The sequence below is a fragment of the Nomascus leucogenys genome, chromosome 5, assembly GCF_006542625.1.
Source record: "Nomascus leucogenys isolate Asia chromosome 5, Asia_NLE_v1, whole genome shotgun sequence".
NCBI classification, from domain to species: Eukaryota; Metazoa; Chordata; class Mammalia; order Primates; family Hylobatidae; genus Nomascus; species Nomascus leucogenys.
The window spans coordinates 20726435-20742436 of NC_044385.1; the positions used below are offsets into that span (position 1 = coordinate 20726435).

At 36.3% G+C, this 16002-nt stretch overlaps 1 protein-coding gene across 19 annotated transcripts in view; it reads left to right on the plus strand.

The window, feature by feature from the left end:
• The window catches only part of CDC42BPA (CDC42 binding protein kinase alpha), a 314383-nt gene that overhangs the window by 106072 nt on the left and 192309 nt on the right, over nt 1-16002 (plus strand). For all 19 annotated transcript variants that reach the window (XR_004030077.1, XM_030812764.1, XM_030812771.1 and 16 more), the window contains exon 5: nt 4984-5132. Coding sequence is in view for 18 of the 19 variants with exons in the window: in XM_030812764.1 (XP_030668624.1) it covers nt 4984-5132 (149 nt within the window). In the remaining variant the exon portion in view is untranslated. The remainder of the gene's footprint in view (nt 1-4983; nt 5133-16002) is intronic.

A 16002-nucleotide genomic window follows, 5' to 3' on the forward strand; every position in this document is an offset into this window, starting at 1 on the left:
GATTAGCGGGGCGCGGTCGTGGGCGCCTGTAGTCCCAGCTGCTCGGGAGTCTGAGGCAGGAGAATGGCCTGAACCTGGGAGGCAGAGCTTGCAGTGAGCCAAGATCGCGCCACTGCACTCCAGCCTGGGTGAGACTCAGAGTGAGACTCAGTCTCAAAAACAACAACAACAAAAAAACATTTAAATACGTTACATGGACTGTACCATCTTTAGCTAAAATAAAATTAAAGGTTTTTCCAACCCCACTGGAAACAAGGAAAAAACATAAAGGTTTATGCAACTCTATAATGCTCATGGGGTTTATCTGATTTCAGGCCAGATCTAGGTGTTCAAACAATGTCATTACTCGTCTTTTATATCCCTTACATGTTTTTAGAGTATAATAATGTTTTTTTAAACTACAGATTGTGACTCATTAGTGGGTAATAAAATCAATTAAGTTAGTTACAAGCAGCGTTTTTTGTTTTTTGTTTTTTATTTGCTGGATCTTGCTCTGTTGCCCAATTAGAGCTAACTGCTGTCTCTGACTCCTGGGCTCAAGCAGCCCTCCCACCTCAGCCTCTTGAGTAACTGGGACTACAGGTGTGTGCCACTGTGCCCCACTAACTTAATTTTGTTGTTGTTGTTAAGATGGGGTCTCAGTTTGTTGCTCAGGCTGGTCTTGAACTCTTGGCTTCAAGTGATCCTCTCAGCTTGACCTCTTAAGGTGTGTGGATTACAGGCATGAGCCACCATGCCCAGCCATAAGCAACATTTTTAAAGATTAAATAGAATAGAAAATGACAGAGTTCATGACAAGCAGTTAAGAGTGAATATGGTCTCATGACACATTTCTTTTATAATATACTGAATTATCATATAAGCCATATATATTATTGTGGGACATAGTGAGAATTGTGTAAAAACCATAGCATAGAGTTTTGTATGTGCTAGATACATAGTTGTTAAATTGAATAGAATGATGTTATAACTGGATTTATTATACTTAATATACAAAATTTTAGGGATGAATGTATCATGCAAATATAATCTGCATGGGTTTGTTAACAACATTTGTAAGAGCAAATTAAAACACATCCCACATCTTTGCCTAGAAAAATGACAGCAATGTATCATGATAATTTTCAAAATGTTTTCAAATAATGAATAAAATCTACTATGACAGTGTATTCTGTAATAGATAAATTTAACACTGCAGATTTGTGCATTGCTCAAAAATCTACAATTTGGTATAAATATAGAAATAATTATATAATTTTGTAGATAATAGAAATAAAGTACCCAAATACCAAATTTTATATAGCAAAAAAAGCCTGAACTGTGATTTATCTCTCTCCTCTTGTTTAGTTTTATTTGCATTCTTTGTATTTGACATTAGGATTAACATTTCTTTTTCAAAGACATTTCTCAGGGAAAAATGGTCTGTATATACCCCTCAATAATTACTAAAATAGAATTAAAGACGTAATTGGAGGAGGAATGAAACACTCTAGTAGTCAAATCTCCTATAACTTGCTAGTGTTTCTTTAGTTTAGGGGAGCCTTCATCATATATTCATCTAAAGAGTCAGAGGTCTTGGTTATCATCAAAGATTTCCTTTTGAACATTTATACAATATTAGAAAGTAAAATCATTAAAAAAAAAGTTGACAAAGCTAATTTTAGATACCAAAAAAGGAAATATATAATTATTTTTCAAAGTAACTTTTAACCCTGATAGCTTTTAAGTTGCCAAGTAAAGAACATAATTTATAATGCTATACAGTTTGAGAAGGCTGTGGCAAATAACTTTCATTTCTAACCTACTTACTACTATAGTTTATGAAAAAATTTGCAGTTATAGCAAGTAGACCTTTTGTGTGTTTCAGAAAAAGGCACATAATTTAATGAATGGTAGATATTATTATGTGATTAGATCATTTTTTCTTTAAGAAAAGCTCATTAAATACAAAGCTGCTTAGTTATATCAACATTGACACATAAAATTTTTATCACTTACATAACACTAGAATATAATGAACCAGTGAAATTTGTTCATTCTGTACTTTCTTATTAATTGTTTCCTGATTAGTTATTTTATGGTTGAGGAAAAAAAGGAAAATATCTTGAATTGACATATGTAACTTGTTTAAAAGGTGAAAGATATTTGAATTTTAAATTAATTGTAGTAACTCATATGAACTCTAAATTTTTCATAGGAATCCAATTTGTGAAGACAGAAATTATTAGAAAAGTATCTTTTTTTAGAAAAGTATTGTTTAGGGCTGGGCACAGTGGTTCATGCCTGTAATCCCAGCACTTTGGGAGGCCGAAGCGGGCGGACCACGAGGTCAGGAGATCGAGACCATCCTGGCTAACACAGCGAAACCCCGTCTCTACTAAAAATACAAAAAATTAGCCAGGCTTGGTGGCGGGCGCATATAGTCCCAGCTACTGGGGAGAGGCTGAGGCAAGAGAATGGCCTGAACCCGGGCGGTGGAGCTTGCAGTGAGCCGAGATCGCGCCACTGCACTCCAGCCTGGGCAACAGAGCGAGACTGTCTCAAAAAAAAAAAAAAAAAAAAATTATTTAATAGTAAACAAAAAGAAAGCAAGGAGGAATAACTATAAGGTGAGGCTCTAAAGATTGACTGTTAATCTCTTTGTTATGGCAGCGTGAGAATTAAGAGTTTCCTGATATTCCTACGAAGACTTCTAGGATTGTATCTGTTCCTTGAAATGCTCATTTTGGGACACATAACTCATTATTGCATGTTTTCAGATGTTTTAGCATTGTTTACTTGGACTGGAGCTCTTTAAAAAAAAATCCCCAAAGCTGCCATGGTCTTTTTAGTAATCTGACCAGTGATTCCTAGAATCAATGATTGTTGCCTTGGCTTTCATTTCCCTAATGACTATTGAAGTTAAGCATGTATTAATTGGCTGATTGTGTTCCCTCTTATGTGAATTATCTGTTAATATTCTTAGCCGAGTTTTGTTGGATTGTTTGTCCCTCTCAACAATTGGAAGGGGCTCTTTATTTTAGGATTATATCCTTGACCTATTATGAATATTACCTCTCAGTCTATGTTTTTTAAAAACTTGTATAAATATACCTTAGCTATATTGGGTAATATTTTAAAAGTTGGTTGTGATTAGGAGTACCAAATATTCAATTTTACTATAAAGTTAACCAATCAGAACAATATGATATTATAATAATATAGGAACAGGTAACCATAGCAGAATAGATGAAGAACAGATATGAGTATATTTGGGATCTTAAAATATGACAAAGGGACATTTCATTTGAATTGAGGAGAAAGAATGGATTATTTAAGTAGTTATTTTAGACTTTTATAGACTCTGTCTATAAGAAAATAGTCTTCACACTTTAATCAAAAGTAAATTGTCAGGATAGTGTCAGTTCAGCGTTAGGCCAGCCCAATGTAGTGGCTCACGCCTGTAATCTCAGCACTTTGGGACGCCAAGGCAGGCAGATCACGAGGTCAGGAGATCAAGACCATCCTGGCCAACAGGCTGAAACCCCGTCTCTACTAAAAATACAAAAATTAGCTGGGTGTGGTGGCGTGTGCCTGTAATCCCAGCTACTTGGGAGGCTGAGGCATGAGAATTGCTTGAACCCAGGAGGCAGGGGTTGCAGTGAACCAAGATCGTGCCACTGCACTCCAGCCTGACGACAGAGCAAGACTCCGTCTCCAAACAAACAAACACGTCGGGCCTAGTAAATACAGCAAGTAGGCCAAAGACACAGGATTTTAAATATATTCTGCTTCCCTAATTTTCAAGGCTTTAAATATGCAAAATTAGTTTCTTTGGTTAAACACACGTTTCCTATGTTTATAATTTTAACATAGTAATAAAAGGAATTTGAATTTTTTCAAGACTCTTTAAATCTTAATGTCAACTCAGTAATATCCCTGAAACAATATCTTCATTCTGTAATAAAACCTTAATTTCAAGGCATTATTATTGACATTCATGTGTCTTGTACTCACTAGCCTTCATGCTAAGTGCTGCATTATCATTATTGGAGTTAGGTAGATGAGAAAATGAAATGTCACAGATTAATGTTTCAACTTCCACTTACGACATGGAGTCAGTATTTGAATACAGGTTTCTCTGACTACACAAACCATTTTTCCACTATGTCTAGTTTTCTCCCTCACTTAAAAATAATATATAATATACACATGTATATGTAATATATGTTTATAAAGCAATGTAGAACATAAAGTTATAACATCAGCTGTAATCTAACAACCTACAGAATCCCAGTGAACAGTTTGATGTACTCTCCTCATCGTTTCTTTTTTGGCACACCTACATACATACCCATCAGGATCCATATCTAAAATTAGTTGGCTTCTGTTTATTGTGTACACCTGAGAAAAGCCCATTCTGATATTTTTACAGTATTAGAAATGGGAAGAGAAACATATGGTGAGAATTACTATATTCTACATAGTAGTGGTTTCTAAATGCTGGTCTATAGGCTGATGCTGGTTCTAATAAGTTCTTACTGATCCAAGGTGAAATAAGGAAAACATAATGATGATGAATATTAATTTCTTTCAATGTAGGGACTATCCTGTATTCTGAATTTTTTCTTTCATTTTTTTTTTTTTTGGAGGGCGGGGTGGATTCAAATGTTCGTTCTTCTAAAATCTTGGAAAGCTGTGTTCCATTGTTGTGGGTGAAGATGATGATAATGATGATATTATCTCTTTGCAAAATACAACAAGAATGGTAACCCTGTGTTGTTCTCTGCCCCAGTCTTTAAAAATTTTGTTTTACTGCTGTATGAAATTTAGAAGTTTTATAATGACTGCTGATCATCATCTTACACAATTTCTTGTTAATTAGCTGCATATGTAATTAACTGCATAAATATTTGACCCAGTCCTGTTTGACCTTGGGATACAGTATATTAATTTTTCACCCTTATTAGTTTACTGAGTACATTTTATTTTTTTCATTCACAGTACCTGGTTATGGATTATTATGTTGGTGGTGATTTGCTTACTCTTCTCAGCAAATTTGAAGATAGATTGCCTGAAGATATGGCTCGATTTTACTTGGCTGAGATGGTGATAGCGATTGACTCAGTTCATCAGCTACATTATGTACACAGGTAAAACAGTTCTTCATTGTACCTGGCTGTGAGTTACCATGTAATATCTAGCAACAGAGGTCTATTTCTTGCCAGATTTATTAATTATGGTCTTGGATACATTTATCGTCAACTAAAAAAATTTATTTTGAGATGATTTTGATTGTTTCGCTTTGTTGTTATTATTATTTGTCAGCATTACAGAACCGATGTGCCTGCTTATACATACATGTACATGTATAATATCTAAAAGTTCTCACTCCTAGAATAATAGACATTGGAGACTAGGAAAGGTGGGAGAAGGTGAGGGATGAGAAATTACCTATGGGTACAGGGTACACTATTCAAGTGATGGGTACTCTATATTGCATACCTCACAACCACACTACATGTACATGTAGCAAAGCTGCACTTGTACCCCCTAAATCTATTTTTAAAAAAAAGTTCTCACTTCCAGTCAGCATTTCTAGAAATCACTTGTTAAAAAACCACTCTTGTTTAAATGTACATATGAATTCCATCTCAAAAGGAGTATGCACTGGTCAGTTTCCTTATAGTTGAGTCTTATATATTTAAATTAGCTGGAATTCTAGACCATAAGTCATAGTTTCATTTGCTAAATAAGTCCTGTATTATATATTTTATGTTTCTCAAGAAAATACTTTCAAGGACTGTATGTGTCAAAAGAGATTTTTTTTGTATGAAAGTGATAATTTTGCTGTTCATGGAGTAATTATAAACTATTAATACTTTATATTTTAAAAAATTTAAAAATACCAACATGAATTTGGAAGGACACACAAAAAATAAGAAATAAATTAAGGATATATTGGATGATTTAAAAGGTACCCTCGGCCGGGCACGGTGGCTCACGCTTGTAATCCCAGCACTTTGGGAGGCTGAGGCGGGCGGATCACGAGGTCAGGAGATCAAGACCACGGTGAAACCCTGTCTCTACTAAAAATACAAAAAATTGGCCAGGCGTGGTGGCGGGCACCTGTAGTCCTAGCTACTTGGAGAGGCTGAGGCAGGAGAATGGTGTGAACCCAGGAGGCAGAGCTTGCAGTGAGCCGAGATCGCGCCACTGCACTCCAGCCTGGGTGACAGAGCGAGACTCCATCTCCAAAAAAAAAAAAAAAGGTACCCTCACATCCTCACATTTTAAGAGGAAAGTAGGAAACAGCAGAACGTTGTTGGTGAATTAATCATTCAAATGAGAGTATCTTTGGATGGTGCAAAATGTGAGAAAGAGAAAGATGCTGAGGAGAAGTAGGTAAAGGGATACTGCCAAGTTAGAAATAAACTAAACCATTTTCTAAGAGTGATTTTCAAACTTTGGCATGCATCTGAATCCTATGGAGGAAGGCTGGTTGAAACCCCGATTGTTGAGTCAGCTGCAGAAGTGCTGATTCAGTGGGTTGGGTGGGGCTGGGGAATTGCCATCTCTAACAAGTTGCCAGGTGGTGATGCTGCTGCTGGTGTAGTGACCACAGTGTGAGAACTATGCTCTAAGACAGCAGTGACTGTTTCTTTTAAGTTTTGGGTGGTGAGAGTGATCTCTGAGAAGAACATGAATGTGGCAGGAATAGAATGTTTCTGTTTCAGTGTTTGCTTTTTAAGATGTGGGTGTCTTAATTGCTGTCTTATTTAATTAGTATTGAAGTTCTAAGGCATTATTAAAGGAAGACTACTTTAATTAAACAATTTGTATTTTATCAGATCTCTGGCTCTTGCCTATTCATGTGCTTTTCTCTGTGGGTATCTGATTGTCACAGTTTTTATTGAAAATAAAGATATGGAAATGCTTTGAAAATTGTAAAGTACAATGCAGTTGTTTTTTTTTTAATTTAAATTTTTGTAGAGATGGGGGTCTCACTGTGTTGTTCAGGCTGGTCTTGAACTCCTGGACTCGAGTGATCCTGCCATCTCAGCCTCCCAAAGTGTTGGGATTACAGGCATAGCTACCACTCCTGGCCACAGTGCAGCTTTAAAGATAGTATTGTGGTCTCAAGAGTCAGTTATAGAATGAGAAACGAAAGTGCTATTTTGTGACTTAAACAGTAATCCTTAATCCTAGCTAAGGACTATCATTTAAAAATACTTACAGAAAATACTATTTCGTTGAATATTTGAAGAATGTTACTAAACATAGAGTCTTAGGCTTGTGGAATTGAGAGACTTTACCCAGTTTATATGTAATTCTTGACAAGGAATAACTACTTCTGAAAATTATATGCTTAGATTGGTGAAAGTAAATATGAGGTACTTGTATCTTTCATTCCGCCAGGCTTGTTAGAGATACTGTTATATGGACTGAAAACCATTTCAACCTTGAGCTCTGCTCTTAAGTACATCTAATTTTACAAGGTACTTTTAAATGAATCATGTTTATTCCATTGTTGGGCAGCTCTAATATAAAATTTTATTTTATATTAAGCTGAATTTCTTCTCTTTTCTTTTCTTTTTATTTTTTTGAGACAGAGTTTCGCTCTTGTTGCCCAAGCTGGAGTGCCCTGGTGCAATCTTGGCTCACCGCAACCTCTGCCTCCTGGGTTCAAGCGATTCTCCTGCCTCAGCCTCCCGAGTAGCTGGGATTACAGTCATGTGCCATGAAGCCTGGCTAATTTTTCGTACTTTTAGTAGAGATGGGTTTTCTCCATGTTGGTCAGGTTGGTCTCAAACTCCCCACCTCAGGTGATCTTTCCGCCTCAGCCTCTGAAAGTGCTGGGATTACAGGCATGAGCCATGCGCCCGGCCTTGAATTTCTTTTTATTTTAGTCATTGGTTCTAGTTTTGCTTTTAGAGTCACATATAATTTATTTCTCTTCCAGTTATCATGCTTTCTGAAGTCTTCTTTAGGTTAAACATCTAAACATCTCTAGTTTCTCTGTTATAACAATTTGTATACACCTCCTATATTCCTTGTCTTAACCCCCCACCACATACTCTGCTCGTTCCCACACCTCTTCTCCCTCCCTCCTTTTCTCTACTTTTACCTTTCCATGGATGCTCCATTGTGTTAATACGCTTCTTAAAATGTTATTCTTATTTTCTGGATAGACTATTTTCAGCAAATGCTTTACTGAGGAAATATTTTTTGAGTCCTCTTTTATAAGTAACATTGTGCTAAACTATGTGGAATTGTAAGTAAGTAGGTATAGCATATAGTCGTGGCTTTTGAAAAGGTTTCAGTTGTTTGGAGACACAAAACCTAAGAGAAATAAAATACCACAAGTTAAATAATCATTTAAGGCCAAAGTATAAGAGATGATGGAGTGAGTCCAGACTGTGGATTGCTAAATGAGTTATACAAGCAAATTACAGTGAGCTCAAGAAGTGAGTAATAAGTTTATTTCTGATGATCAGTTCTAATCCTTATTTAACTCTTTGTGCTATTCACTGTATTCTAACACAAATTCTGTGATTTAGATGTCATCTAAAATTGATGTTGTCCCATTTTATAGATGAGGAAACCCAGCTTCAGAGACATAAGTTAGTAAGCAGCATAGCCTAGATTAAAAGCTAAGTCAGGCTTGTCTCCAGATTTATGTTCTTTGCACAACATCATGTTTTTCATAGAAGACTTTAATGGCCGGGCTTTGAAGAATGAGAAGACTCTATGTAGGCAGGTAGGAAGGCGTTCAAGATAGGTGAATGGTAGGAGAAAAGCACATAAGCAGGCAAATGGTAGTTTTGGAAAATACTTAATAGACTAGTTTGGCTAGAGAAAAGAGTTTATGTTGAGTTTAGTAGGAGATTAATTTGTAAAGAGATTTTGGTTCTCATCATGGAACTCTTGAATGTTATAGACTTTGTATCTTGGTAGCTAATAAACTACAATGAATTTTAGGCAACGAAATGTGAAGTTATTTTGTGGTAAACTTCATGTCTTAGAGTTTTATGAAATCAAATTTCCAAATGTTTTATAATTCATGAACTTAAAATATAGGGATGTGGAGAATACAAGAAGGGACTAGTGAGACTGTTGTGTTTAAGGAAGGAAATACTCTCCTTTTTCTTGTGTTCTTTTTAAGGAAATATATTTATAGACTTGTAAAAGTATGTTGTTTGTCTTCTATCAGCACAAAAACTCACATATGAAAAAATTTGCACAAAGGTTTAACAAGAGCAATGGAAAATAGCAAATGGTAGGAATAATTAAAGTAAAATATTTTCTAATAACACTGAGCAGTCAAAAAGCACTGGACTAGGAATCAGAAGATTTAATTCCATCACCTATCAGATTCCCCATCTGTTAAAGGAGGATAATAAATAACATTTACTCTGCATGTTTTGCCAGGCTATTGGGAAGGTGAGATGAAATGTGTATATGAAAGTGTTTTGACAGTATAGAAAATATGCCATTGCAATTAGGGAAACATCTTTTTGCATTTTAAATTTGAGGCATTAAAATTGTTATAAATAAGATAGTTTCATCCTTTGGTTCTATAATTCTAAATACATTTTTCTGTCTAGGTCCATTGAGAATATTTCTTACTCTTCCTTAGTTTTCATTTCTGATTTTCCCTTCCTTTCTTTGGGCAGCATTTTTCATAAGCTTTTGTGTGTGCTAAATTTTATTTAAGAAATGCAGGGATATAAGCATATATTTCTAAATTTGCTTGCATTTCCTAAGGAAAGTTTTACAACTGCTGGGATACACTGGCAGTTGTAAAAATGGTTGCTTAAAGAAACTAGGGTGGAGAGAAAATGGGATGGACAGGGATAGGAATGAGAGCTCAATTTCTAAGTGAATACCCTTTCATATATACTTTTTAAATTAATAAACTTTCTTATTTAGAGCCGTTTTAGGATCATAGAAAAATTGCGTGGAAAGTATAGAGTTCCCGTTATATCTACTCCCGCCTACCACGCGCACAACATGCACAGTCTCCCCCACTATCAACATGCCTTACCAGAGTGTGGCACATTTGTTAACATCGATGACCCTTCCTTATCACCTAAGCCCATAGTTTACATGTTTACATTCGTGTTCTCTGTTGGTGTTGTACATTCTATGGGCTTTGACAAATGCAGAACAACGTGTATCCACCAAAATAGTATTATGCGGAATAATTTCACTGCCCCAAAAATGCTCTGTGTTCCACCTCTTTATTCCTCCCTTCTCGCCAACCCCTGGACATGACTGATCTTTTTACTGTCTCATAGGTTTGCCTTTTCCAGAATATCATATAGTTGGAATCATACAGTTTATAGCCTTTTCAGATTGGCTTCTCTCACTTAGCAATATTTAAGGTTTGATAGCTCATTTCTTCTTAGTGAGTAACATTCTATTGTCTGCATGTACCACAGTTTATTTGTCCATTTACCTACTTAAGGACATTTTGGTTGCTTCTAAGTTTTGGCCATTGTGAATGAAGTTGCATTTTATATGATTACTTTTTTTTTTCCCCCTCTCTCTTTTTAGCATTTCAATTATACTTCTATTTTTTAACTTTTCTTAATGGTTACCCTAGAGTTTGCAATATAAATTTACAACTAATCTCAGCCCACTTTGAAATAACATGGTACTGCTTCATAGGTAGTGAAGTACCTTGTAATAACAGAGTAATTCTAATTCCTTGTTCTTGTCCCTTATATCATTGCTGTCATTTATTTCATGCATAAGTAATAATTCATGTTTGAGTACATTGTTGCCATTCTTTTGAACAAACTGTTGTCTTTTAGATTAATTAAAAATAAAAGGTAAAAGTTTTTATTTTACCTTCACTTATTCATTCTCTGATGCTGTTCCTCTCTTTACATAGTTCTGTTTCTGATTTGTATCATTTTTCTTCTTTTTGAAGAACTTTTCGATTTTTCCTGAAATATAGTTTTCCTGGCAACAAATTCCCTCAATTTTTGTTTGTCTGAGAAAGTATTTCTCTTTCACTTTTGAAGGATAATTTTGCAGCATACGGAATCATAGGTTGGTGAGGCTTTTTTTTTCTTTTAAATATTTCGCTTCACTCTCTTACTTGCATGGTTTTTAAGGAATCAGATATAATTCTTATCTTTGTTCCTCTATACATAAGGTGTTTTTTCCCTCTGGCTTCTTTCAGGATATTTTTCTTTATTTTTTCATATTCTGTAGTTTGAAAATGGTGTGCCTAGGTATAGTTTTTTTTTTTTTTTTTTTTGGCGGGGGGGTGGGGGGTGCCATTTATCCTGCTTGATATTTTTTGAATTTCCTGGCTCTGTAGTTTGATGTAGGAAAATTTTAGGAAATTCTCAGACATTGTTGCTTCATTCCATTTCCTTCTAGTATTCCCATTACATGTAACTTATACCTTTTGTAGTAATCCCACAGTTCTTGGATATTCTGTTCTGGTTTTTTTTTCCAGTCTTCTCTTTGCTTTTTTCGTTTTGAAGTTTCTATTATATTCTCAAGCTCAGAGATTCTTTTCTAAGTGGTGTCTAGTCTACTAATGAGCTCATCAAAAATATTATTTATTTCTCTTAGTGTTTTTGATCTCTAGCATTTCTGATTCTTTCTTAGACTTTCCATCTTATTTATCTGTTCTTGCGTGTTGCCTACTTTAACCATAAAGTCTTTAACATATTAATAATAGTTTTTAAAATTCCTGATCTGATAATTGCAACATTGTTGCCGTATCTGACTCTCATTCTGATGTCTGTCCAGTCTCTTTGTCCCATTTTTAGTATGCCTTGTAATTTTTTGTTGAAAGGCAGACATGATGTTGTTAACCTTAAATAACAAGATTAGAAAATAAGTATAGACTTTGAGCCCAAAGCTTGAGGATGGCCACTACAGAGCATAGATTCTATTTGCCTTGAGTATACATTATGATTAGCAGTGTTACAAGTGGGTTTTTAAGGAAAAAAGAAGGGGAAGTTCCTAAGTTGTTACCAAGAATTTACATTAAAATATCAGAAGCTCTTGGTTAGCTCTACATTGTTCTTTGTATCACAAACTCCAGGAACAAGAAGACAATGGGTGAGACAGGTAGCCAGTAACAAAATGCCTTCAAACAATTGCCCCTGGGTTTGAGGGGCGAGTGACTGAAGTCCCATATTCATGTCTCTCTGGGCCTACTAAATTTTGCATGCCTCACATAGCTCAGACTGCTTTGAGCTCTTTTTCTTTTCTCAATGTATTGGGCAAAAGGAATTGCAGTAAGTGGGCCTTGAGTGATGTAGTGGCAAGGGGCGTGTGTGTGCATGTATGTGTTGGTAAGGGGCCATTCTGTGGTCCTAGGATTAGGTCCCAATCTTTAGTGAGGCTGTGAGACTGCACAGTGAACACCAGGGCTTCTCAGCTTCTCAGTACCCCTGCCACCTCTGTACCTCCCTTCCTGCCTAGTTGGGACAGGATGGCTAGAAGGTGCCAGACTTGGGTATTGCCCCTCCTTCTGGTAGGTTAGTCTCTGATAATACCCCAGCAGGTTAGGCTCTGAAAAATTCCAAACAGATTAGGCTCTGGTAAAATAGTTTCTCCTGAGGGCAGGCCTTCTTAAGAAGAGAATACTCTGGCATATTTCAGAATGCAGCAGAGATTCTCTTTTCTCCTCCCTCTGTTGGAAGCATGAGGGTATGTTTCTCTGGTATTCACTATGAGGACCTGGTTGAGCTCTTAGTGGTAAAACTCAAAAATAAATGTGGGGCCTCCCTGTGACTGGGCCGCCTTTGGAGTTTTTAATCTTTCAGGCTTGTCCACACTGAACCTCCAGCAATTCTTCAATCACAGTTTAGGTTTTCCTAACCAGGTGCTGGTTCTCTGCAAGGTTTCTGCTATGGGTTTTTAAATGGCCAAGTTGTGATTCTCCATAGCCACCTGTCTGTCCAATTTGGGGACAACAGTTTGCCCTGTGACCTTACTTCTCTTACATGTCTAAGAAGAGTTGTTGATTTTTCAATTTGTTCAGGTTTTTACTTTTTGTTAGGATGCTGTGGTGACTTCTGCACTCCTTATATACTGGAAATGGAAGTCTCCCCATAATCTTTTAAAACTTAGATTTCAAAACAACATGTTTTATCATTGTGATACGGCTCTGATGAGTGGAGGAACACCAGATTCTTCCTCTCGAGTTGAATTAGAAAAAAAGACACAGACACATGTGGAGTGGTTTTAAGGAGCAGGGAGTTTAATAGGCAAGAGAGAAGGGGGAGGAAAGAAAGAAAAAGCACCCCTCTACAGAGACAGAGGGAGGGGGGCTCCAAAGCCAAGAGACAGAACCCTGCTTTCAGGTAGTATCAGCCAGCCATATTGGAAGGCTGGAGGAAGCGGTGTCTCATTTGCATAGAGCTCAGGGCATTGGTTTGACCAGGCATGTCATTCACATAGCCCATGAAAAAACTGGCCCTCCCACCCTCTCTTTTTAATATGCAAATACAGGGCGCCATGATGTTCCACACACATGGGGGTACGTAGGGACAGCCATACTGCTAGGCACATGTGGGGGCAAGGGCAAGAGGACGATGGTGGGATTGGCCATGTTAGGGGGACCCAGTTTCTAATGGCCAACATTTGCATATCAAAGGTTGCCAGCCCGGGTCTAAGACCTAAGGCTTTCATTCTAGACAAGAGCTGCGAAAAATCTTCCAAGGATCCCTTTTTTTCCTATCTGCCTAAAATAATTTCTTAATAACTCCTACCTCAGTTGAGGGTACAGCAACTAAGAACTTTTTGTTTAAAAAAAAAAAAAGTTCTCCTGTAAAGATGAAAAGATTTCCAAAGATGCTAATTAAAGTGTTAAATGACTAGCTGGAAAAATAACAGCTTGTTGTTTTATTGAGAAACCTAAGAACTGTATGATGTTATAAAGATAAACACTCAAAGGGGCTATTACTATTATTTTCTACTGAGAATTACCCCAGTAGCCTTCTCCCTTTTAAAGGAGGCAGGGAAATGATGCAGTGCTATTGAGGAGTGAAGAAAAATGATATTAATAGAGCAGCTAATAATACTGGTGAATATTGTTTGGAGGAGGTAGAAATAATGAGTGGCTAGTAGATTTGAAATGCTTTAAACATTAAAGATGTCAGTTCTTCCCAAATTGATCTACAGACTTAGTCTATTCTTTATTATTTTTTTCATGTTCTTTCATGAGGTGGCAAATCTATAGGTTTAATGCATTCTCTCAAAATCCTAGCAAGATTTCTTTAGATAGAGACAAGCTTATTTTAAATTTTATATGGAAAGGCAATAGAACTGGAGTAGTTAAACGGGTTTTGAAAAAGGAGAATAAAGTGGGAAGAATCACTCTACCAGATATTAAGCCAGGCTATATTGCCACCTTAAGCAAGACCATGAGATAGTTGCGATGTAATAAACATACAGATCAGTGGAAGACATTAGCGAGCCCAGGTGTAGGCTAACAGAGGTATTTCCAACTGATTTTGAGAAAGGTGCAGAAGCAAAAATAATCTTCAACAAATGGTGCTCAAATAAAAGACCAAAAAAAAAAAAAAAAAAAACCAAATAACTTCCCCAAAGCTCTCATAAATACAAAAATTAATTCAAAATGGGTCATGGATTTAAGTGTACAACATAAAACTATAAAACTGTTGGAAGAAAATATTGGAGAACATTTTCTGGATCTAGGGCTTGGTAAGGAGTTTTTAGATATGACAAAAAAATCAATAAAAATGAATAAATGGGACTTCATTAAAATTAAAGTTATGTGCTCAATGAAAGACCCTAGTAAGACTATAAAAAGACAAGCTACAAAATGGGAGAAAATAGTTGTCAGCATATCTTACAAAGGTTTTATATCTAGACCATATAAAGAACTCTCAAAATACAATTAAAAAGCCCAAGCAATGTAACTACAAAATAGGGGAAAGACAATAGACATTTCACCCAAGAGGAGATAGAGATGGCAAGTAAGCACATGAAAAGATGTTCAGTATACTGATACTGAATATTACAAAAATGCCAGTTAAAACCATGATGAGATATTATTACCCACCTATTTGAACAGTTAAAATAAAAAGTAGGTAATACTAAATGCTGGCAAGAATATGGAGAAAGTGGATCTCTTACATGTTGCTGGTAGAAATAGAAAATGGCACAGCTACTTTGGAAGACAGTTGGACATTTTTTAAAAAAAAGTTAAGCATGTAACATGATCTGACCTGTCAGTTACATTCTTGAGCATTTATCCCAGACAAGTCAAGATTTATATTCACAGAAATATCTGTACCTGCGTGTTCATAGCAGCTTTATTTGTAATAGCAAAATACTGGAAACAACCCAGGTATCCTTCAGTGGGTGAATAGTTCAACAAAACTGGTATATCCATGCAGTGGAGTACTACTGAACAATAAAAAGGAATGAACTTCTGATATATACAATAAGCTGGAGGAGCCTCAAGGGTGTTATGCTTTGTGAGAAGAATTAAATCTCAAAATGTTACATACTGTATGTTTCCATTTATATAACATTCTTGAATGACAAAATTACAGAGATAGAGAACAAATGAATAATTTCCAGGGGACAGGGCCTGGGGAAAATGAATGGGGGAGTGAGTAGAAATACAAAGAGGCAGTCAGTGTGAGGGAGTTCTTTTGTGATAATGGAACAGTTATATATTGTGATTGTGGTGATAGTTACACGAATCTATACACAATATAAAATTGCACAGAACTATACATACACACACGTACATTTTTAAAATGGCATGTATTAGGCTTCTCCAGAGAGACAGAACCAGTAGGATATATGTATATGTAAAAGGGAGTCAGTTAGGGAGAATTAACTCACACGATTACAAGGTGAAGTCCTATGATAGGATATCTGCAAGCTGGGGAAAGAGAGAAGCTAGTAATGGCTCAGTCAAAGTCTGAAAGCTGGAAAACCAGGGAAGCCAACACTGCCGCCTTCAGTCTGTGGCCAAAGTCCTGAGAGTCCTCGGGAAGCTGCTGGTGC